The sequence below is a fragment of the Lepisma saccharinum genome, chromosome 1 (genome assembly GCF_977018435.1).
Source record: "Lepisma saccharinum chromosome 1, izLepSacc3.1, whole genome shotgun sequence".
Lineage (NCBI taxonomy): Eukaryota > Metazoa > Arthropoda > Insecta > Zygentoma > Lepismatidae > Lepisma > Lepisma saccharinum.
Genome location: NC_139229.1, coordinates 126,383,143 through 126,409,047, shown reverse-complemented (window position 1 = coordinate 126,409,047; position 25,905 = coordinate 126,383,143). Strand labels below are relative to the sequence as shown.

General features: G+C 37.9%; 1 protein-coding gene across 1 annotated transcript in view; it reads left to right on the top strand.

Annotated features, from left to right (window-relative positions):
* Positions 1–25,905, top strand: part of LOC146000753 (putative ATP-dependent RNA helicase TDRD12) — a 235,611-nt gene that overhangs the window by 153,887 nt on the left and 55,819 nt on the right. The window contains exons 10-12 of the mRNA XM_083138395.1: positions 730–888; positions 2,907–3,059; positions 11,947–12,184. Coding sequence (XP_082994521.1) covers positions 730–888; positions 2,907–3,059; positions 11,947–12,184 — 550 coding nt within the window. The remainder of the gene's footprint in view (positions 1–729; positions 889–2,906; positions 3,060–11,946; positions 12,185–25,905) is intronic.

Genomic DNA, 25,905 nt, shown 5'->3' with positions numbered 1-25,905 from the left:
TGTAGAAGATAGCTGTAGTGAAAAATATGGCCCAGTCAACTTTCTAACCTAACCAGGTTACTTTTTTATTTCATGTTAATACTCTTACACAAAATATCTCTTTTTGGCACATTTTTCATTGAGAGCTTCAAAATTACACTCACAAGATTATATTACTTCTGTTTTGTGCTTAGATAAGCTAATTGGGACCATAGCTATAGTCTAGAATGGGATCCAAATCATTATGCAATGTGCCTCAACCAGTTGTTGAACCTGGGACCCTGTAATTACCACTGTACCATGGAGAGACCCAATTACATTTGATATGCAACACCTTGAATATGTAGTTAATTGCGTAAAATTTTACACTTGTTTACTTGTCTGAACTAATCAGCATGTACTTAGTGTACAGAATCTGCTTGAGATGGTTCACATAAACAAAACCCTTCACATATTCATCAAAGGAGGGAGAAAACATACATTTTTCACCTATGTGTTGTGCTATCATAACCCTGTTAATGTCAAGATGCTAATCGTATCATGTTATTTCTCAGTTATAACCCTTGCCACATGATGAAACATGGAACAAAGGTTAAATTTGATCCTTTTAACCATGTCATACTGTAATATGAATTGTGCATGTTTCATATTTCATTCTACACCACAGATTTAAATAATGGAAGGGTATTTGTCAAGTTATTGTAATAAAATTATTTTTAAGTAAAGCTATTCCATTTTCATTTGTTTCAGTTTCCTCCTGAATATGCAAATGGTCCACTGGCTCTAATTTTATGCTCATCCTCAAATGGTGCTCAAGAAATTTACAATATAACTAAAGAATTATTGGGTCCAAAAAAGGATGTGAAAGTTGTATTAGCCTATGGAGGAGGTGCAGAAAAAGATGAAATGGTAAGAATGGAGATATCTTTATTATAATTTTTCAAACAGTAGTATTGTTTTTTGTATGTATGTGCGATTTCAAGGTAAGTATTAGTATGTGCGATTTCAAGGTAATGATTAAGCTACATGTGTGAGATATTATCAAAACGTTCCTGGAATTATGTTTGCATGCTTCTGCAAGAAGGGAAGTGGCAAGTGTACTTCACCAGATTGTACATGGAAAGTTGAGTGACTAGTAGACGTCAAGAAATCACGAGAGAGGGATTGTCTAGTGAGGCCTGTACTTGTGACATTACAATTTGAGCAGAGATGCATTCTCTTGATGAGAGAAATATACCATGTAGCTGGTGCTGAAATCACTTACGTGCCTGATTTGGAACACAAATGGTTTGCAGTCCATACCAAAAAGAAGTGTTTCAGAAATGCTTCCAACAACACGTGGGTCCATGCAGAGGGAGAGTACTTTGAGCATGATTATATTCCCAGTAGGAACACTTTATTTGAATACATTTTGTGGGTGAATTCAAGGAACGTTTGATACTACCATATGGTACTCACCATCTTGCCTTTTCAGTTCTGCATACTTATTTTCAAAATATTTTAAAACTTTTCCATATTTTTTTTTCCAGTCAAGCTGGAAAAGTTCCTTTTGCTATCACCAGCAAGCATACTCTATGTTCCAACACATGTTAAATATTCAAAAGCATGCAACATGTTTTTTATCTGTTTATGTAGCTCTTTTTATAGGTTATGTTAATTATGGAAGCCTCCGTCACAGGAACATGTTTTCACTATTCTGTGGTTCTTTGTGCACACACTTTCAATATATGCCACTAAGAGGACTTTGTCCTTTTTCTTGATAGGGGTTTGATATTTTCTAATAGTGTGTTTCAGATTAGGTGGGCTTGTGCGTACCCCATCAATCTATGCATCTGTTCTCCATGCCAGGGTTTGTCAGCTCCCCATTCCTCTTCCTGCAGAAATCACAGGGTGTACCACAGTTGATATCTAGAAACATTGCCACAGATTGTCTCTTTTTTTATGCAAACTTAGTTTTTTTTTAACCTTCTGCATATTCTCCTGGCCTGCTCCTGTTCAGACAGTGAAGTGAAAGAAGAGTGCCAACTCAGAATCAGCACTTCTTTGTTGGTTGTTCCAAAGACTTGTGATTGTGGTTTCTCCTGTTGTAGAGGAGACGAAAGTCATCAAAGCACATCACAATGAAAGTGAGCTAGCTCTAGCTATGTATTGATGGAGCCTTTATTAAGAATTTTGTGGTTATGATACGCTCGCTAGATGAGTGGTGAGTGCATCCTAAACTGGAAGTATTCCCCTACCTACAGCTGGGGTGATTCCCAGGGGAAATGATGTGGACTTTATAACCAACTTTTTGTCAACCACTGGGGCTATCACTAAATAATAATAGAATTTTAAAAAAAATCCATTTGAACTTCAATTTTTTTAACCTTTCTGTCAACTGTTTTTAAATATCTTTCTGTGTTATGTTTAGGATAATCCACAAAGATTCATATTCTGTGTAGGCAAAAATCTTGAGTCACATCTCTAAAGAAGCATAAACTAATTAAATTCATGCAAAATGAGACATGTTTAATCAACTTTGGTATTCCTAAAGGTATGATTGAATTAGTACTTCCGAGCACAGATGAAGAGTATATAGATCTTGCTCAAGATAGGGACAGATGGAAGGCCTGTGTTGCTGCAGCCATGAACCTTCGGGTTTAAGAAGGCTAGAGAGTTAGTTAGTTAGTTAGAGCACAGATGAAGTTATAAGGTTGATTGATTGATTTGGTTTGTTTTACTTTGCTTTTCTGCCACATTGACTAATCGCAAAGATGGTGATGAGTGATGGTGTGATGAAATTGATAAATGGACACTCACAAACACTATGCCAAGGCTGGGATTCGAACCTGTGAGTTATATAGTAAATAATTGAATGTTAATGAATGTATTGATTATTGCTATTTTTTGTTTTCATAAATGCTGATTTTTCTTTCCGCTTCCCACAGTATCAACTGATAAAAGGTTGCCATATATTGATAACAACACCAAAGTGCTTCCTAAGATTTCTTGATCTTGGAACTCATGTGACCAACTTATATCGTACGTGTCATCTTGTTTTGGAAGATGCAGACATCCTTACAAGCAAATTTGTCTCTGAGGTTTGTATATTTTGTTTTTCTTTTCATAACAGTTTCTTAATTTTTTCTGTAAAAAATATATGTTTAATAATATTATCATCTATAGAGGCATGCATATTTAGTTTTTGACGAAAACACAAAATGTGAAATGTTAATTTTTCATGTTTCTGAAAGGTGTGAGGTGAATTTTCTTACCCTGTTTTGTCACAAAATGATGCAAAATAGATTCTTAAGCACGAAATTTAGAGTTTATTTACAGACTCGACACTTTCTGAAGTTTGAATTATCCTATGAGTTATGCAATTCACAAATAATTGATCAATTCTGTGGTAAATATTTGAGAAGCAAAAGTGGATCCATTTATACTTAATACTCTGGTAACTACATAAATGTTCTATTAGAAGAGAGATGTTTATTTTGTGTGATAAATGCAGTTTTTAAATCAAATTTAGGATTATATTCACAATTTTAAAACCAAAATGTAATTTTATATACTGCTTTCGATGTGATTTTACCCTGCTATAACACTGAAATTTTATTTTATTTACAAAAAATATGTGCCTCTAATAATCTACTTCCGAGAGCATATAGTACACTTGATGTACCAACACATTTTATTTAATTATTAATTTTTTTTATTTGTTTCTAAATTTGTGACAAGATGATGTGACTGATTAATCAATACTGTATTGATAATGGCTAATGTAGTTATTGTATCTAAATATATTTGTTTGGCTGTTACATGGAGAGAGGTAATTCACTCTAATATGTTCACGTTTCATCTTTCCGTGCAATTTTTGTTTGTGATTGATTTCGCCACCTATCTGGTAGCTTTGTCAGGCAGGTGGTGAAATCAGGGCCTCCCCAATGGCGCAGTGGTAGCGTCATTGCCTTGTAATCAAGGGGTCCCGGGTTCGATACCCGGTGGAGGCACAAGTGGTTCGGATCCCACTTTAAACTGTAGGTCCAGTCCCGATTAGCCTTACTGTGCATAAAGTGGACTTAAAACACCAACTCAAACCAAAGGTGGTGAAATCGATCGCGAACAGAAATTGCACCAAAAAGTGGAAAGTATTGATTTTGGTATCTCACAATGCCTACCAAAATGCCATGCAACACACTCACGGAGTGTAATTATCCTGATAATATGTTGGAAATTATGGCAAACACACACTTTTCATTAATTTTATTTTATGAATAAATGAATCTATTACATGACATTTTAATGTTCCTGAATAAAGAAAAACCTTATTAAATTTATGGTTTCATTGCATTGGAAAACTTGTATGGTGATATTAATCAATATTCTGAACAACCTTTAATTGTTTTAATGTTTAAGTATCGGTATTGGTAAGACCATCGGTGTTACGTAAAGTCCAGCACAGATATTTCTGCCGTGCGATGCGCGACACAACTCAAGAAGCAGTGTTGCTAATGGAGCAGATAGAAAAATCGCTGCAGTGCGCCGATGCACAGCTGTTATGTACAACCAGAAAATTAGAGAATTCAGGTCTATCTAACGTTGAGTTTTAAACGTCATGCATTATACCAGGACTAGGATTAATATGTACTAACAAGTGGCTTTGTATGTAGCTACTACATACATATTGACTAAAAATTCGCAAAATATGAACTAACACATATGTAAAATTACCAAAAATGCTGCAAAGATTTCTTCATACGATTCCTTATTTGAGTGACTTCAAACAAAATTAAAAAAAATATTATTTTCCATTGCATTATTGCACTGGTGGCGTTCTAACTGTTCACTCCCAAAACCCATATACACTGGTACGGAACTGCAACGGCAGATAATAACATGCCCACATTTTAAACCGTGACAATTGGACCACAACACTCCGCCTCAAGCAGTATTCTTATTTCCTCTCTGTGATCGGCGATAGTCGGTTGCCTTTGGTGTACATTTACAAACGATGCCGGCTTCCAAAACAATAACAACATATACTGCCACTAGACGATAAGCTGCATGGCTTTTTCTTTTGCTATGAACCAGGGCCGGCGCTAGTCATTTTGCCTCCCTGGGCAGTTGCGGCAAATGCCGCTCCATTTCGAACCCCCCCCCCCCCCCCGGTCATTACGCAGGAACGGGAAATTGAAAATCAATATATTCCTAAGTAAAACATCATAATATAAAATAAATAACGAGACTTCTTATGCTATTTCAATACTATTAAGCGCAAAAGAATATCTCGCTCAACCAGTTTTCAATAGGCTTATTTTTTTCTTCTCTTCAAATTTTGCCACCCTGAAAATTTGCCGCTCGGGGGGGGGGGGGGGCACGGTTCGCCCTCCCCTTATGTCGGCCCTGCTATGAACTTGGTCACCCATCAAAGTATGGCAATTTTAACACAGAAAACAATATGCATCGCATTAAGCAGCAAAAATGACAGCCTCCTCTATGTCATTTCTACAAGAACACGTGCCGGAGCCAAGAGTTGAAATGCTGTCGGAGCCACATAATTTATTTATTTTGAACAATTCCAATATTATGAAATATGAACAATTTGTGAATTAAACCTGTTGAAATATGTAAAATTAAGTATATTTTCCTTAAGTATGTAAAAGTAATTACTTATTAAAGTTAGAAATATGGAAAAATGTTGACAATAAAATGTACCTTAAATCACTACACATTACTATTCGCAAAGATATCACAAAATTTCAGCGATATTTCGTCAAACTAAAAGTATGTGTTTACCTATAAATCCTAGCCCTGATTATAACCAGTAGATAACATTGAACACAGCTATGGGTTCGGTAAATTCTCTACAGTTCAGAAGCACTCGCACACAACGTCAAAGCGGTCAAATACTTAGTATAAAATAAAAATATGGTGCTTCCAATCCAACAAAACTCACCGTCACTTTACCTGCCTTTCCCCTTCCGTGACAGAAATAGTGCTTCATTATTACAGTTGGCAACACTAGTTACTAGCTAGCCAATGAACATGCACTGCATAAAAGAAGCAACCACTATGCCGTGCTATATTGCCACATTACCGTCCCTGCCGAACGGTGTGAACCACGAGCTGGAGTGCTATTCAATTGTTTTCAATGATGTTTGCGCGAGTGTGTCCAGGAATGGAATGAGAATATGGCAACAATAGTGAAGGTGGGCGAGCATGGTAGAATACGTGATGCTAAGAGAGAGGGAAACGAAACGAAAATTGGTATCTACACAACGGCAACGAAGGTTGCTGTAATATACAATGACAGTGTAAATTAGCGCCAATGTAAATTAGGAAGATGAACAATAATAGAATACGATACAAGATAATAAAGAAAATATATAAAGATAATAAATTAATAAAAATACTTATAAAAATGAAACGTGTACTCATATGTAAATAGATAGGAAGTTTAAAGAAGTGAAAGTGCTGATATAAATTTGGGTCTCCTAACAAATCTTGAATCTGTTGGCTCATTAATAAACCCTATTGTGGAAATTTTGACACACCAGTGGCAGCACATTCCAGTCGCGACCCACAGCACATTTTGGTTGCGCATCACAATCGCAGCCCCAACCTAGCTGCATGTTTCAACCGTTTGCACAGAGTCCACACTTTTGTCGTATTTACTAGTGGCGGCGCATTCCAGCCGACCCCCCAAGAGTTGGGAAAAGTTAGATATTAGAACCTAGATGCTGAAGGTTAGGTGTATCTAGAAGTAACGCTACTAATTTTGGACTTGCTGAAAACGAATAACATAAGTTCATATAGGTCACGAATAGATCTCCAGATAGACTATCACCTTAAAAGTCAAGTGAAGGAAGAAAGTCAAGATCCCGATCCAGAAGGAAGCCACCAACCATCGAGGAAGGGAATAAAGTTATAAATTATATATCGCGGAAGAAGAGGGATATTCATCAAGATAATAGTTTCTTAATGTGGATTCGATGAAGTAATAAGAACTTTTGAAATAAGAAAATGATTATGAATATATTATTCTCATGTGTTCTCAACTATATTCTTTAATGTAAAAGAAGGAAGATATAATATAATCTATTAACTGTCTCCATTGGCAGGCTCACTCTCTGCTTTACTTTCTAAAAAAAAAAAAAAGTCCTGTAGATACTAGCCGTGGCATAAAGTATTGCACCCCAAGGGAGGTAGCATCGGCAATAGTAATGGTTCAAAGTGGTATCAGCCCACCCCACTAAATACAACTACTTGCTTTTTTTCTAAGGCAAAACCCATTGCTATTTACATTGAACCATTCCTGTTCTTCACGTAACATTTGCAATTTTATATCAGATCAGTAGAATATCAGATATCAGAACCATAAATTTTATATCAGTATTCTGGAAAAAAAAAAGGCATTTCGATAGGCTATAGCTATAATTAGTTGAAGGTGTTAACACAAGATGGCCATATCTCAGATTTTGTTTTTAAACAGGAAAAATTTTATAATTTTGCACAAATTCTACTGGTCAGAAAGAAGTATTAGGAACAAGTGCACCACATATCTATGTACCAAGGAGAAAAAGTTGATGAAAAATCTTTTGCAGATAATGCAGCAGGAGATATATATTCTTATATCATATTTTGTGAGACCGAAATGTGGTCTTTCTATTCTAACTACAACAGTAATATGAGGGCTTTATCATACACAGTGGAAGTACCAACATATATTTTTAGAGTAATCTGATGTGTAACCATTAATATGCATATATAATTGCATAAAATCCACAATAGCTGTAGCCAATGCTCCAAAACATGGTTTTAACCTCACCACTACTGATAACAATGCAATGTTGTACTGAATACAAGTACCATTTCTACATTCTTATTATTATTCAATTAATAATAATCCATGGTGCCACAACCCTTGAGGGTCAAGGCGTATCTACAGACTGTGGGCCTCACTCCAACATGCCTCAGCAGAGGTGGGCGATCATCTATCATCCACCCAGTTATGGGATGACATGTCAGCATGACAAACTCCCAGTCGTAGGTTTCCATGACCAGATTACGCTACTCATCCGTAGCTCCTCAATTTCCTCAATAGTGGGTGACCACACGCCTCATACGCTGGCCAAAATCTTAGGAGAAAAGTCTGTATTCCCTCCAGGAGACTCGAACCACCACTTGTCCTACAGCTCAAGCCCAAAGTCTGACACCTTATACCACGCAGCCATGGTGCAGGACTTGTTATTTAATTATTGTCATTAATAATTAGTAATGGAAAAAATACAACAGTGAATATAAAAATGGGTTTGACAATAATTATCAGAGAGTTCCAAATACGCTACTATTGAACCATCTTGAGAATCAGTCAAAACCACCAACTAAAGCCATTATAGATTCAGACTATGATTCAAAGCTTAGAAGTAATACATTCATGTCCTTGTTTCTAACCAATTGTTGTTCACCATATATACACCTCTGTTGTGTATGTAGACAGAGGTTAATTTATGCACACACGTAGGTTCTTCATGGAATAAAACCATCACAAAACTCACAGTAACAAAGATTTAAAATATAACTTACATACTTGTTTCAATATGTCTGAAGTTCCATTTTTATATATAAACCACTTTACAAACAATTGAATGACGAACCACGTTACGAGACCTCAAAGAAATGTAGCCGGACAGATCTACCGACGACGGACTGGCGTGAACAATGGACAAGCGAATTATGGAAAGGGAAGGGATCTATATGTAGGGAGCTGGAATGTGCTATCCTTGTATAGGGCAGGTGCATTGAGGATGTTGCTGGATCAACTAAATAATTATAAGCCTGCGATAGTGGCATTGCAAGAAGTACGTTGGATCGGAAAAGGAGTTTTGGAAAAGAGAGAAGCAACTGTATTCTATAGCTGTGATGAAAGGCTGCATATGCTAGGAACTGGGTTTATAATACATAAACAACTAAAACATCTAGTGATAGGATTTAAAGCTATAAGTTCAAGATTATCGACATTAAGAGTTAAAGGAGAGTTCTTTAATTACAGTATAATCAATGCACATGCACCCACGGAAGTATCCACAGATGATGTAAAAGAAGATTTCTATGATGCGTTAGAGAAAGCATTTGATGATTGCCCAAAAAATGACATAAAAATAGTAATTGGAGACTTCAATGCCCAGATAGGCATTGAAGAAGTGTATCAACCAACAATTGGTAAACAAAGTATGCATAAAGTAACAAATAACAATGGTATGAGGCTAATAATGTTTGCAGCATCTCGGAATCAAGTAATAACAACAACTCTGTTCCAGCACAAGGATATTCATAAAATGACATGGAGAGCCCCGGATGGAAAAACTTACAATCAAATTGACCACATGCTAATAGATTGTAGACATAGATCAGATATCATTGATGTTAGATCTTTTAGAGGAGCTAATATTGATTCCGACCATTATTTGATTATGGGAAGGATTAGAGCAAGAATATCTAATAGTCGAAAAATGAAGGCGACTAGCCTGATTAAATTTAATGTCACGCAGTTAAGAAATCCAACGGTGGTTGAGAGGTACAGAAGTAAACTACAAGAGGGATTCGTCGGGATGAAACCGGCAGAAGTGGAAAATGTAGATGAGAGGTGGGATAGATATAAGCTGAGGATCAGTAATGTAGCAAAGGAAATACTTGAAACACAAAAGCCAGTAAAGAAAGAAACGTGGTTCGATGAGGAATGTCAAAATGTAACCAAAGAAAAGAATGATGTATATAAGAGGATGCAGCAAAGAAGTGCAACAAGGAGAGCTAGGGATGAATATCAAGAGAAAAGAAGGATTGAGAAGAGAGTCCATAGGAAAAGAAAAAGAGAATGGATGAAGCAAGAGATGAAGCAGTTGGAAAGCCTGCATGAGCAGAAGAATGTAAGACAGATGTATAAGCTGGTAAATAATACAAAAGATGTTTTTAAACCAAGGACAACAGTCTGTAGAAATGAAACAGGCGATATAATTAGTGACACTAATGAAATTTTAGAAAGGTGGAGAAGGCATTTTAATGATGTATTGAATGGCAGTGCAGATGTAGTAGGTATGCTGGAAGAAGGATTAAATGAAGAAGAGGAAGGAGAAGAGGGCGTAGAAAGTCCAAAGTTAGATGAAGTATGGGAGGCAGTCAAGATATTGAAAAATAGTAAAGCACCTGGTATAGATAACTTGCAAGCAGAGCTGCTTAAGCATGGAGGCGAGAGTGTCATTAGAGGCTTGAAGGAAATAATAAACATAATCTGGAAAAAGGGACAGATGCCAAGTGAATGGAGGACGGGTATCATAGTACCTATCCACAAGAAAGGGGACATGATGGAGTGTGCAAACTATCGTGGAATTACATTGTTGAACGTTGCATAAAAAGTATTTGCAAGAATTATATATAAAAGACTACTACCATATGTAGAAAAGTGCATTGGACCATATCAATGTCGGTTCAGGCCAGGGAAATCTACAATTAACCAGATATTCACCTTAAGGCAAATACTGGAGAAAACGCTGGAGTTTGGGATAGGAACGCACCATCTATTTCTTGATTTTAAATCTGCATACGATAGTATAAACAGGGCCCAACTATATCTGGCAATGAAAGATCTCGGAATTCCAATAGGATTAATAAGAATGGTGAGGATAACTATGGAGGGCTCTAATAGTAAGATAAGAGTAGGAGGACAACTCTCAGAACCTGTTGAAATAGAAAATGGACTAAGACAAGGCGATGTGCTGTCCTGTTTGTTGTTTAACATTGCCTTAGAGAAGGTTATACGGGAAGCTCGGGTGCAAATTAGGGGTACCATATATTATAAGTCAATCCAGATACTTGCATATGCAGATGATGTGGACATAGTAGGAAGATCTCTACATGCAGTGGAAGAAGCATTTCTGGCCATAGAAAGGGAAGGAAAAAAGATGGGATTGGTGGTGAATGAAGGGAAGACTAAGTACATGGCAGCAGGCAAAGCACACAGATATAATCCATCACCGACCATAAGAATGGCTAATTATACCTTTGATAGAGTGGATGCCTTTATCTACCTGGGTTCTGTTGTGACACATGAAAATGATTCACAGGAGGAAGTAAAGGCACGACTTATAGCAGCGAATAGGGCCTATTATGGACTACAGAGACATTTTAAGAGCACCATATTGTCCAGAACAACTAAGTTAATACTTTACAAGACACTGATAAGACCTGTATTGACTTATGCTGCGGAAACTTGGACCAGTTCAAGGAAAGATGAAGAGTTGGTAGAGACCTTTGAAAGAAAGATATTACGAAGAATATTGGGACCAGTATGTGAGAATGGAAAATGGAGAAAGCGATTTAATAAGGAGCTCTACGACTTATATCAAGAACCAACAGTTATTGGTGTAATAAAGGCGGCTAGATTAAGATGGGCAGGTCATGTGATGCGCATGAGTGATAGTGACCCTGCAAAGAGAGTGATGTTGGATAGCCCAGGTGGACAAAGGAAACGAGGAAGGCCTAAATTAAGATGGGTGGATGGAGTGGATGAGGATGTTCGGAAGCTCCAGTATAGAAATTGGAAAGTTGTGGCGAAAGGTAGAGATAGATGGAGACAAATCACAGAGGAGGCCAAGGTTCATCAGTGGACTGTAGCGCCATAAGAAGAAGAAGTTGTGTATGTAGACAGAGGTTAATTTATGCACACACGTAGGTTCTTCATGGAATAAAACCATCACAAAACTCACAGTAACAAAGATTTAAAATATAACTTACATACTTGTTTCAATATGTCTGAAGTTCCATTTTTATATATAAACCACTTTACAAACAATTGAATGACGATATTCAATTATGACCACAATTCAAACATTATCCTCAATTAACAGATATCTTTAAAATGTGTTGAATTAAACCGAATAATCTTTTAATGTGATTAAAAGTATGCTACTTTTTTTATTTCCCCTCAAGGTGAAGGCAATACTGAAGGCATGCCAACAAACAGCACTTTATAAAGCCAAGCATGAAATGGCACTGCAAGTCATTACAGTTGCTGAAAAATGGACAGTTTCCCTAAAGTCATTTGCAGAAAATATAGTAGAAGATCCTGTAATCTGCATAGGCTCATTCTTAGAGGCTCTGGTGTATAGTAAATTGGTTCCCCGTTTACACTTTATTGGACCCAAAGGCAAGATTGACAGGCTTCTGGGTAAGTGGTAGTGTGCCATCTGTATTTAACTAAAATATAATTTACATTATGAGGTAACAAGACAGAGTGCATCAGAATTTATAATTGGAGAAGTTCCATTATTTACATAAAAACTGATAATGGCTTGACCAGGATTTTGTGTTTGTACTGAAAAATGTACAATTTTGAATTTCAAAGATGTTCCAGTGTTTCAAGAATATTGTCTTTACCTAACCAGCACAGTTCCCTGACATAGGTTTTAAATGTTGGTTATGCAGGGTGGCGATAGACCTGGAAAACCGGGAAAAGTCAGGGAATTTGAGGTGTCAAAAAAAGTCAGGGAAATGTCAGGGAATATCGTCTTCATTTCCTTTTTTTTTATTATTTATTTAAATATATCGTTATGGAACTCTGCACGGGAACAGGAAATCTCGTTCGTAAGTTTCGGCCTCAACTTTTAGGCCCCTTTTATGCGCAACACAACCACGGCGCCAGAAACCAGGGATGGCAGGAGGGGAGGGAGGGAGGGAGGGATATATATATATATATATATATACAGGGTGTTTCTAAAGGTCGTTTACAACGCTTGGGAGGTGATTCCTCACACGAAAACAAGCAAAAAGTGTGAGTTCCATTTTTACGACTGAGGCTTCGTTTCCGAGATAGGAGCCTCGCAAAAGGTGACAAAGTGAACGTCACACCTAACTGGGACGAACACTATCACAGATAGAGAGGCAGTTCCAAGGGAATCATAAAGGAATCGTATGTGCTCAGTCCGGAAGTCACTATGAAAAGTTCACTGCACGCATGCGCAATGGAGTCCTCAAAGGAATTGGGGATTTCCAGCAAGAACAATGATTGGAAAGGGTATGTAACGCAGCAAGAAGGACCGTGACAATGAGAAATGCGTTAAAGACAACACATTCCGACCTCAAACATCAAAACATGAGCACGGAACACAAAATCCGAAAAGTTGAGCACGGTTGCATACCCCAGTTACACGCGAGGAATGAACGAATCATGTCATGTGGCATACGAGAGACACATTACTCCACCAGGAGGAGGAAAAGAAAAACACAATATCAGATGATTGCGACAACGTGTATTTTTACACGCGACAACTACGTAATATCCCCCCCACACACACACAACAAACAACAAATGCTACAATGTCTTACGCACAGACAGTGCGTGTCACTGTACACCAACTGAAGATATCACTTTCACCACACAAAGGGGGTGGGGAGCAATACCAAGAGTGTTCGCACGCGATGACTGTGACGTAAAAGAGACCAGTTTTGGAAGCGCTGCGCAGGCAAGTCTGGCTCTCGTAGTCTACGTTTGAATTCATGACCGCTGTACCCAACGATGCCAACCCTAGCATAATGGTGCTAAACCTAGCATAATTTAACCGTCATTGGCACCTAGCACCCTGTGTTTGGAATAACAGCCAAATCTAGCATAATCAACAACCGCTCTGAGTGGGAAAGAACTCTGAAGAAGTTAAAAAAAAAAAGTACCTCCACATCTCTATTTCAGGAGTGGACATGTTTCTAACAAAAGGGAGTAAGCCGGTCCAGGGATCCCACCACTCACCAATGTCTTTAATCTCTTCCGCATCTTTCTGTCGTAAAATCGTAGAAGAGGGTGGAGGAGGCCCATCCTCTGATTTGTCCTTTCTCAGCACCGGCGCAAGGGGTCAGCCATTTGTGGTGCCTTATTTTTCAGAGGAATATTTATGACAGGAAATCTTAGAAAGTTGGATTCGCAAATAAAGCTAATGTGTGCCGCCTTTCCTTGTGGGCGAATTTTGTGACAATATTTCAAGTCGAATGTTAGCAAATAAATTTTTCTTCTGATGGTGTTCGGTTCGGTCCGCAAGTTGCCATTTTGGAAACTGTTGCCTGTTCCGAAAAAAGCGTGTAGCTAATTTTGTTTGTGTGTGTGTGTGATTTTAATTTTTCATGTGTATTTTTTAGCATGAGTTTAAGTGGATCTGTGCTTCTTTTTTTTATTTTTTTTTTGTATTTGTGTTTGTAAATATATTTGGAAGTCAAGATTTCGTGTACAGTGAGAGTGGCAGTTTTTTTCTTTGTTCTTTAATAATAATAATAATAATAATAATAATAATAATAAATGTTCTGGCACCATTGAGTACCGGTTCATAATTTCACTGTTCAATCAGCACTTTTCGCAGCTGAGAGGTTGGCAATGCTGGCTGTACCCGCGAGAGGAGCTCGAAGGGTTGGTTCTCTCCGGCAGTCGTCCCAGTCGTGTTGCAGGTGCTGGGATATGATCAGCAGTTCGCTCTAGGTTGTCATATGCATTGAAGAGTACTAGTATGTTGTATTGAAAGAAGTTGACGCGGTGGAGTGGGCAAATCAAGTATCGCAACAATTGGTCTGTTTTTCTTGTATGTACGCATTGCTTGCATGATACAATTATTTTCCTGTAGTTTACGGTTATTACAAGCATAAGAAAACAGTTTTTTCTTTGTGACGTTTCAGGAGAACACACGCTCCTTTCATCAGACATTTATTTTCATTTTGACTAAAGATACAGTTATAACAATGGTTAGTAATTTTTAAACAAAAAGAATCTGTTATATAATGGATGTTGTCAATGGTACATTGTTGTAATATAGCAACTTAACTGTGAAAAAAGCAGTCTATTTTTTTTTTTTTTTTTTTTTTTTTTTTTTAAAATTATGAATGCCAAATATCATCAGGTAATTCAAATTCATCATTGTTTTCACAAAGTCTCTTGATGTTTTCTGTTACATTAAATTTTAAAGATGGTGGCTTACTCCATTTGTGAAAAAGAAAACTCCACACAGGATCTATGTTACCATTTTCATTATTTAATTTATTCCAGTGTTCTTCTGCAATGAACGAGGCTTCCCAGATATTCAACTCTGTGTTTCCCGTTAATCTTTTTAAAACCCTTCTCTTTTTAATCAAATGCTTCTCTTCGATGATATGAGTTGACAAACCTGTTCTTGGGTTTAGATTTATAATGTCCAAATCATGTTCGTGCCATCTTATTGCCATTTTCCTTGCTGTTTGTCCCACATAGTCTTTTGAACATGAACAACTTATATTATATATTCCTGTGGTTTCCACATCTGGTAGCGAGTTTCTCATTTTGAATTCATTAAATGTACATTCCAAACTTCTTGGTGATTTAAAAACAATTTTGAAATTAAAACTTCTAAAAATTTTTGCAATTTTATGTGAGAATCCCTTGTGGAATGGAAAGAAATTTGTGTGCATTCCATTCCACAAGGGATTCTCACATAAAATTGCAAAAATTTTTAGAAGTTTTAATTTCAAAATTGTTTTTAAATCACCAAGAAGTTTGGAATGTACATTTAATGAATTCAAAATGAGAAACTCGCTACCAGATGTGGAAACCACAGGAATATATAATATAAGTTGTTCATGTTCAAAAGACTATGTGGGACAAACAGCAAGGAAAATGGCAATAAGATGGCACGAACATGATTTGGACATTATAAATCTAAACCCAAGAACAGGTTTGTCAACTCATATCATCGAAGAGAAGCATTTGATTAAAAAGAGAAGGGTTTTAAAAAGATTAACGGGAAACACAGAGTTGAATGTCTGGGAAGCCTCGTTCATTGCAGAAGAACACTGGAATAAATTAAATAATGAAAATGGTAACATAGATCCTGTGTGGAGTTTTCTTTTTCACAAATGGAGTAAGCCACCATCTTTAAAATTTAATGTAACAGAAAACATCAAGAGACTTTGTGAAAACAATGATGAATTTGAATTACCTGATGATATTTGGCATTCATAATTTAAAAAAAAAAAAATAGACTGCTTTTTTCACAGTTAAGTTGCTATATTACAACAATGTACCATTGACAACATCCATTATATAACAGATTCTTTTTGTTTAAAAATTACTAACCATTGTTATAACTGTATCTTTAGTCAAAATGAAAATAAATGTCTGATGAAAGGAGCGTGTGTTCTCCTGAAACGTCACAAAGAAAAAACTGTTTTCTTATGCTTGTAATAACCGTAAACTACAGGAAAATAATTGGTCTGTGGTGTTCGTACGGTGATACGGCCAATTTGTGCAGTGTGTCAGTGTTAAACAAAAGTGATACTTTGCAATAGGAGCAGTTCCAGCTCCCTATTACACAGATGGCTGCGTATACGACCCAGCAGCTAGCAGACGTGCTTCTCATGTATGGAGAGGCACGTAGTAATAGCCGTGAGGTAAGGCATCTTTATGGAGAACGCTTTCCACACAGACGTTTACCGTTTCACGCCTCAGGTAGTGGACAGTCAACTGCGTGAAACAGGGTCAGTGTTACCACCGCGGCAAGAAGTTTGAAGACCCCGAAGTGTACGCACACATCAGTTTGCAGAAGATGTGTTAACAGCGGTCGCAGAACATCCTGGCACCAGTACGCGCGTGCTCGTTCGGGCACGAAACACGCCTCATGTGAATGTTTGGCGAGTGTTGTCAGAGGAAGGAATGTACCCTTTTAAACTGCAGAAAGTACAAGAACTGTTACCTCGTGACTTTCGCCCTCGTATGGAGTTTTGCCAATGGTTGTTGCATCAGCTGGACACAGACCCTCACTTCGGGGCAAAGGTATTTTGGACAGATGAAGCCATTTTCACCAGGATGGATGTCTTCAATAGTAGAAACAGTCATGTCTGGGACTTTGACAACTGACATGCACTTTTTGTGGCCCATCAACATCACAGGTTTTCAGTGAATGTGTGGTGCGGAATAGTACATGATCATTTAATAGAACCATACATTCTCCCTGTTCACTTGAAAGGTCGCACGTATCATGCATTTCTTAGTGAGGTTCTGCCTGAACTGTTGGAGACCGTACCTTTGGCACTGTGGCAAGAAATGTGGTACCAACACGATGGGGCACCAGCTCATTTCGATCGTAATGTACGACATTTCCTGCATGACGTGTTTCGCAATAGGTTCATTGGTAGGGATGAGCCTGTGCCTTGGCCATCGAGGTCGCCAGATCTCAACCCTCTCGATTTTTTTCTTCTGGGGAGAAATGAAAACCCTCGTATACGACACACCTGTCACATCAGCTGAGGACCTCGGTGCTCGCATCAACGTCCCCGCAGTGACGGTAGCAGATACACCTGGCTTGTTTGCTCGTACTCGACAATCCTTGATTCGTCACTGTCATCTCTGCGTAGAAGTGAACGGCAGACATTTTGAAAACCGTCTGTGATTATCGCCCTCGGCAAATCCCAGTGAGAACACTCTTGGTATTGCTCCCCACCCCCTTTGTGTGGTGAAAGTGACATCTTCAGTTGGTGTACAGTGACACGCACTGTCTGTGCGTAAGACATTGTAGCATTTGTTGTTTGTTGTGTGTGTGGGGGGGATATTACGTAGTTGTCGCGTGTAAAAATACACGTTGTCGCAATCATCTGATATTGTGTTTTTCTTTTCCACCTCCTGGTGGAGTAATGTGTCTCTCGTATGCCACATGACATGATTCGTTCATTCCTCGCGTGTAACTGGGGTATGCAACCGTGCTCAACTTTTCGGATTTTGTGTTCCGTGCTCATGTTTTGATGTTTGAGGTCGGAATGTGTTGTCTTTAATGCATTTCTCATTGTCACGGTCCTTCTTGCTGCGTTACATACCCTTTCCAATCATTGTTCTTGCTGGAAATCCCCAATTCCTTTGAGGACTCCATTGCGCATGCGTGCAGTGAACTTTTCATAGTGACTTCCTGACTGAGCACATACGATTCCTTTATGATTCCCTTGGAACCGCCTCTCTATCTGTGATAGTGTTTGTCCCAGTTAGGTGTGACGTTCACTTTGTCACCTTTTGCGAGGCTCCTATCTCGGAAATGAAGCCTCAGTCGTAAAAATGGAACTCACACTTTTTGCTTGTTTTCGTGTGAGGAATCACCTCCCAAGCGTTGTAAACGACTTTTAGAAACACCCTGTATATATATATATATATATATATATATATATATATATATATATATATATATATATATATATATATATATATATAATTTTTTTCTCGCCCTGGCTTCTCGGTGGGAATTTTAAATTCGAACACTCCTTGGAGGAAAATTGTTGTAACTCGGGCACTATGGGAGCAATCTACTTCGGATAACTTTTGTTTTTCATCTAAAAAATCAGCGCATGCAACCGTGTACAATTCGGAATGCCGAACTGAGGAAGGGTGGTTTGGGGGCGCGACCACCGAATTTCAATGAAGAAAACAAAAATCTGGAGTTTGCACCCTCTTCTCCCACTATTTTGGAGAGAAGCCGCAAACTTTAGTGTTCTTTTCAAAGAATGGAAATTTCTCAAGAGAATGAAACAGGTTTCATGTTCTTGGGTGCCATACAAGTTGAATAATAAGCCAAAATGTGATATTTTTTTTTACGAAAAATAAGTAATTTGCATTTTTGGAGGAAAATTGTTATAAGTTTGAAACATGTTTCATGTTCCTGGGTGTCTAGTGTTGCTCACGAGACGGGACAAACCTTTTGAAATTCGGGACGGGACGAGATGGAATGCCTGTCCTGTCTCGTTTTCGAGACGAGACACGAGACGGGACGGGACGGCTTTTGAAAAGTCTCGTCTCGTCTCGAATGTCTCGAAGAAATAAAAGCAAAATATTTAATCAGTTGCAAATACTTGTTTGCTTGGAATAAAGTATTTCAATTAGAAACGTTGATAAGCGTGAATTAAGTCAAAATAAGAATACTTTTCTAGAGAGAGTAATGAATGAATACCTAAACTTATTTTCAATACTCTTTCGAAACTCAGCCCTACTCCCCATTTTTTCTTTCAATTTTTTCTAGGTTAATAATTTTATGTTACGATAGTACTCCAGATACTAATACAATTCTGAATTACATCAAGTAAAAGGGCAGGTAGAAAAGGTGGAAGGACAGGCCAGAACATCGTGGAGTGTCCGAGTCAGATATTTATCTTGTAAAAATAGTCTCAGCTCTATAGGTTAGAAAGATGAACGGACCGTGGGGTAGGTTTATTATTATTATTTAATTTTTACATCAAAGGGTGTACAGAAATGAATGTTATTAGGAAGTTGGAAAAACATTGTAGGAAACATGGCAGTACAAATTGATAAGGAGTTGTTGGGAAAGTTATTTAGGGAGTTCAAGATATTAGCAAGACTAAGAGAAGGAGATAATGAGGGACAAATAAGCTTGCATTATCCCACTCCGAGCAGCTGAGAGCCAAAGAGGAGGAGAAAATATGACAAATTTGGATAGAACTAATTTGGTGATTTTTGTGTTTACAGGGAACCATGACAAGATTTTACCACATGATTATTTGCACGAATTGCGAAATTATTAGAATGTCATGGAAATTTCGGAAATGTCTTTGTTGAGAAAATTCTTGTTGTTTCCCTCAGGCATTCCACAGGTGGTTGGATTCGGTTTTTTTACGTCCGTTTGAAGATTATTTCCAATGCTTTTATTTTATTTATTATTTAAGGAGAATACTATTCCTTGGATTGTAATAATGGAATACTGAGATTGATATAGAATAAATAGATTTCAAATGAAGGAAGAGCGCTAAGTTCCGTATAATCGTCGTAGGAGGAAACTTTGTTCTATGAGGGGACTCACCGATGGTAGTCGGCCCATGGTGGAGTGGTTAGCACATCGCGCTACGATGCCAGGGGTCCCGGGTTCGAATCCCAGCTCAGACATGGATATTTGTGATTGTCTGGACAGTCCCGAAATAAAAATTTGAGTGAAATGATAAGAGTGAATGAAGTGTGGTGGGGGAAGCTTCTGCTAAGGGGCTTTCCTTTAATTTTTTTTAAAAAAATAAGAATGGTACAGTGATAGCGACGTCGCCTTGTAATCAAGGGGTCCCGGGTTCGATACCCGGTGAAGGCAATTTGGTAATTTGGATCCAACTTTAAACTGTGGGTCCAGTCCCAATTAGCCTTTCTGTAAATGAGACGAACGAATGTTGTAGCTGTTCTTTTTATTCTGAGAATTTTGTCCAAGTTTTTGAGCAAAATACATGTAGTGTCTACTGTCCACATTTTCACTCGTTACTAAACAAATTTCACAAAGTAGTTTTATCAAACTTCAGAGGGAAGCTGACAGCAATGCAAGGGTGGGGGGGAGCTCAGCGTACCTATCCCCCTGCCTGGTTAGGGCCAGGGTGTATTCTGAGACTATTTTTCGCCGCTCCCCACTGACAGAGATTTCGCTTTGAACAATGGACACCGTTGCTTCAGGGGGCAAACATCGGGGCGAGGTTGACCTGCAGTAGCGGGTAAGTGCCATAAATCCAGACCTAGGAATGAAGGTTGATGCAACGGAGGGGCAATAAAAATTCGGTAATTTGCTTTGCTTGCCGACAGGAAGTTTTGCAGGAACAATAATATGAGGGACACTTCTGATTCTTTTCAGCTGCTAGGAAAACGGCAAACCTTGAATGAAAGAAGGACAGTGAACCTCATATCGCTTGTAAGATAAACAAGTCCTTTGTAATATTCACCGACACACAAACTTCCATTTCGAAGCTGAGGCTATCAGCAGCGAAGTTATTAGAGGGTTGGAAGCAGTGACGATGCCAAAGGGGGGGCAGGGGGGCAGGAGCCCCAAGTAAGACACTTCACCCTACCCGTGCCCCAACTGAAGTTAATTAAATATCGAATAATAAGTGATTTCATTTATAAGTTTATGAAGATTTTCACCTTTTCAAAGTGGAGTATTCTGCACGATATCACTTTCCTGCTTATAATACCAACGTGACTAACAAATATTAATTTGTTTTATTATATATACGTATGTGTGTGTGACTTTCGTTCAAGATTCCAGCGCTGACCTGGGCATAGGCGATTTCTCATTCATTTATGTCCTATAATCGACACGATTAACCTAAGTTTTAACCAGTTTTAAGAACTGGGAAAAAGCGTTGAATGTGAACATCACGAATATTTTAAGGACCACAAAACATCATCTGTAGTACGAGCAAATTATTCTAATCGTGTGTCGTTAGTGACAACGTTAATTAGTAAAAGACATTCAACGTTGACTCAAGATTTGGTTGGTTGGTTGATTTGGTGTTTGAAGTCCACTTAATGCACAGTATGGCTGATCGGGACTGGACCTACAGTTTAAAGTGCCTCCACTGGGTATCGAACCCGGGACCAAAGGTGATCGAAGAAAAACTGACACTGCATGTCTGTTGTCGTGGATTCATCGCGGGTTCTCACTATTCAGGGACTTGAATTTTGAGATGATGAGTCTGAGGCAAACCTTAACCTTACTCTAGAAGTTAATTTCAAAATGAGGGGATATTATTCGGAAATGTATCGAACTTGAACCTTAAAATGCAAATTACACTTAAAATTCGATTCAAAACCTCGTACATATCAAAATCGAACTCCATAGGTGCCTGTAATTGTGTAGCACAGACATACATTCGAGTGGTAGAGTAAGAGTAAGTAATGCCAGGGTCAGAATTTTTCTTGAATTATGAGATAACTGTAACCTTTTTCAGATTTTTAATCCTGTGATAACATTTCCCTGAAAGATGAAACACAAATTTTGCTTAAAACTATTCAGCGTTAAGAAATCCTAGGAAAACATAAATTGTCATTTCACAAGGTTCACGCTCTAGTTGTATTCTCTGTAACAATTCCAGTTTTCAATCCAGCGTATGAATGTGAATGAACCTTTTCGTCCTTAAAATTTTTGAAAAGGTTTGCTCGATACAGGGTGCTGGATGCAAACTGCCTCATTTGGCTGTCCTTGCCATTGAGAAGAAATGTCGTCCTGGACGTACCGAAGGTGGACAATGTGTTCTCCAAAGCACATAGAACAGAATTCTCCTACAGGAGAATTGCACTTCACTAAGTGACTTTCATTGTTTCTAATATTTAACAAGATTAATTTCTTCCAACGTCACGTTCATTTTGCAAGAAAATTAAACTCTTCGAAGCATATTTTTTCGTCACTTATATTAATATCTTATAACTTGAATATTTATATCTCAAGAAAGACGATGAATTATAAAATTATGAATGTCTTCCAATACTGAAATAGGCCACTAGAGACAACGCAACTTACGAATAAAAAAGAATTAATGCCTTTATTAAAACGAATCATATGGAGAAAAACTCGTAATCAAGATTTAAATTTAGGCAGTATTCGTACACATAGAGGTGCTGATTGTGCCAGTGAGCATAAAATATTAATCAGGAACTTTATTTTACGTCAACTGGATTTAACATCCTTTTTTTTGTTATTCAGCAATTATTCAATTTATCACCTTTCTTGACATTAATTTCCTTGCCAGGACAGCTGTTTTTATGCACATTTTGGCGATCTTAACTACACGTAAGCTAGATATTAGCTAATATTCGTGCTGTTATAATACTATTCTTGTACAGTCTTTGTAACATTTCATGTAATAATAATAGAATTAATTAATTTACATATTCAAGTGAATAGACCTATGAATTATATTAATGTATTAATTTAAAAATTTGCTTAATTGTTGTGGTTAATGTTATTATTATCATTTTTTCTAAAACACTTGGCTCGGACACCCACCCCCGACATATACAGGGTGCTCGGAAATTCCCCTTACAAACTCTTAGGGCTAGTAGAGGGGACTGAGTAGACAATATTTGGAATAGGAACCCTTGTCCGGAAACGTTCCGTTTCTGTGCTACAACCATGACAATGAGTCGGATGTGCCTGTCTTGGTATGCAACCGGGTAGGCAGTACATGACGTCAGAAGATCACCTGATGGCACGTGACGTCTACCCTGCCGCGTTATCCAGCCAGGCTAAAGGGTGCCGCGTACTTGATCTTCCTACAGGAAGTATTGGCCCTGTTATTGGATGCTGTGCCATTGAACGTCCGTCAGCAACTGTGGTTTCAGCACGATGGCGCACCGCCTCACTTTACACATGACGTTTGGACACATCTTAACCGAAGATTCGGCCAAAGATGGATAGGCCGAGGTGATCCAACCGCGTAGCCCCCACGATCGCCGGATTTAACGCCATTGGACTATTTCTTGTGGGTTCGTATGAAAAGTATGGTGTACGAGACTCTCATGTAGAGACAGAGGAAGATCTGCTGGCACAAGTTCTGGTCGCTGCACAAGAAACTAACGGGACACCGGTGTGATGGAGCGAGTAAACCGGAAAATGATTCGTCGGTATAATGTGTGCAACGACGTTGGTGGTCGTCATATCGAGCCACTGTTGTAGTTGAGCAGTGCCGTATGCGACACATCCAGTGCTTAAGACGGAAACAAATTGTTGCGTTCCACTGTCGACACAAGTGTTATTGTGTTCAATGAATAGTACGTTTCTTTGTTGTTCCCTTGGCATTGTTACCAAATAAATTTGTTTGTATTATGTACTGTCACACATCATTCAATTCTGTACCTTACGTAACACCTCATTTGACATGGTTGTAATAAATGATTACACTTTAGATCATTAGGTGATCTTCGGAAGTCATGTACTGCCTACCCGGTTGCATACCAACACAGGCACATCCGACACATTGTCATGGTTGTAGCACGGAAATGGTACGTTTCCCGACATGGGTTCCTATTCCAAATATTGTCTACTCAGTCCCCTCTACTAGCCCTAAGAGTTTGTAAGGGGAATTTCTGAGCACCCTGTATATACGTACCTGCCGAAGGATAAATTTTATCAAGCGGTGGTGGTACCGGACTTAAGAGGCTAAAGGGAAAACAAACAAGTATGCGCGTCATAAGCTGAACATAAAAAACAGCACAATATCACAAAGAAACACTTTATGGAACTTATGTCATAGATGGAGGTGTTTAACAATATTAAGAACAATAAATGTTTTCTATTTGTAATATACTAAGTATTGCAATTTTGAATAGTTTTTTGTGTTCGTACTACACATTTAAAAACTTTTTTGTTGCTCACCAGGGCCAAGCTTAGAATTTAAAGAAAAAATGTACATTTTCATAGTGCATGGAAGTTCGATATTCAGACAGAAGAAGGTCCAGGGGAAAACACTTCAAACCTCCAAAAGGTATAGCAGTAATGAAAAAGAGCATTCACTTAAATGTACGATGGATAGACAGTTGTTCGGAAGCGAGAAAAACCACAAGGTAGATTTCATAAGATACCTAGCAATCAGTAACCAACAAACTGCATTTTTAATATTAATGTCCTCATGATTAACGAACCTTATTTATTCTCACCACGCAATGAGTAAAATATTTGGAGGATTATCCCACTTTCCGGAAAAATTGCTACTTTTGACTTTTGTTGGCATGATATCCCAGATCACTTTGATGAGACGAGACGAGATGGGACAGAACCCTTTGAGACGGGACAAACGAATATTTTCGAGACGAGACACGAAATGAGACAGCATTTTAACGAGACGGGACGAGACAGACCAAAGTCTCGTCTCATGGGCAACACTATAAAGGTATAACTGCATGTTGTCAGTTTCACAGTACTTCACTTGGATATACTGTACTGAAGCAGAAATCCCATTGATAATGTAAGGAAATATGACACTTTATTTTGTTCGATTCAATTGTTTCACTTATATACAAGAGTTAAGTTGTTTTCTTTACAGAGAAGAGAGAAGTAGCTTTATGCATTGAAAAATGAGTCCGCAGTCCGCACTCATGGTTCTTGCATGCAGAGGGTTCCAAACCTCAGTGAAAATATCAACATATAATACCGAGAATGTATAAGGAGACTGATAAATTACAAATTGTATTTCTTAATCATTCACTCTTCCCTCTTATCTCATTTAGTCATAACTTTAAAAATAATCAAGTATTTTATTACTGCGTATGACAAAATTCCGTAATCCTTCCCTAGCTTGTGAATTGTAATAATTTTTCAAATTCACTATTTTGCAATTTGAATTCAAATCATAGAGAATAGAGAAATTAAGTCAATTTAATAGAAGATAATATTGGTACTTAACAAAACCATACGTGGATCTGTGTGAGTTTATTATTTCTATTTGCAAAAACATCGATTTAGTTTAGTTTGTAATTGTCAGGGAAAAATGTAAATTTTGTCCTGGAAAACCTGGAAAAGTCAAGGAATTTCATTTCTGCTTGTTTGTAGCCACCCTGTTACGGTACCCCAAGGTAAAATGGATTAAAATGTGATATAAACCATGTTACTGTTGCATCATAAATCTTAAGTGTGGATAACCAACTGCCAAAATAGCTGACAAACTCTGCAAACTCAAATAATACTTCTCCCTCTTCCCCACCATAAGTAACCCAGGTGTATACAATGCAGTGTGCAGTGCAAGATGCATTACATCGACAGATGAATAATAGTTCCAGCACTGGACTTGCCAAACACATCAAATAGAGTGAGTTCTTCCTTGTAGTGTACCAATTTGCTATGGCATGCTTCATTCCCTGAAATGATAATTTTTAATTGAAGTTATCTTGAATTTTCTTCAGTAAACCTGTTTAACTTCAACCAGACATTTAGTCTGTTCCACAGGCACTGGTTTACTACTGTCGAAGATAGTTCAGATAAGCAAAGTGAACAAATGTAAAGCCTGTCTTGGCTGACTTTTCATTAGAAATATGCATTTGCATGATTCTACCCACCTTGCTCTAGCATGTTAGGAGTAAAATAATTAGGTGAAGAACTTGCAGTAACAGTTGATGGTCATTGACAACCCCTTTACAGCTCTTATGACACT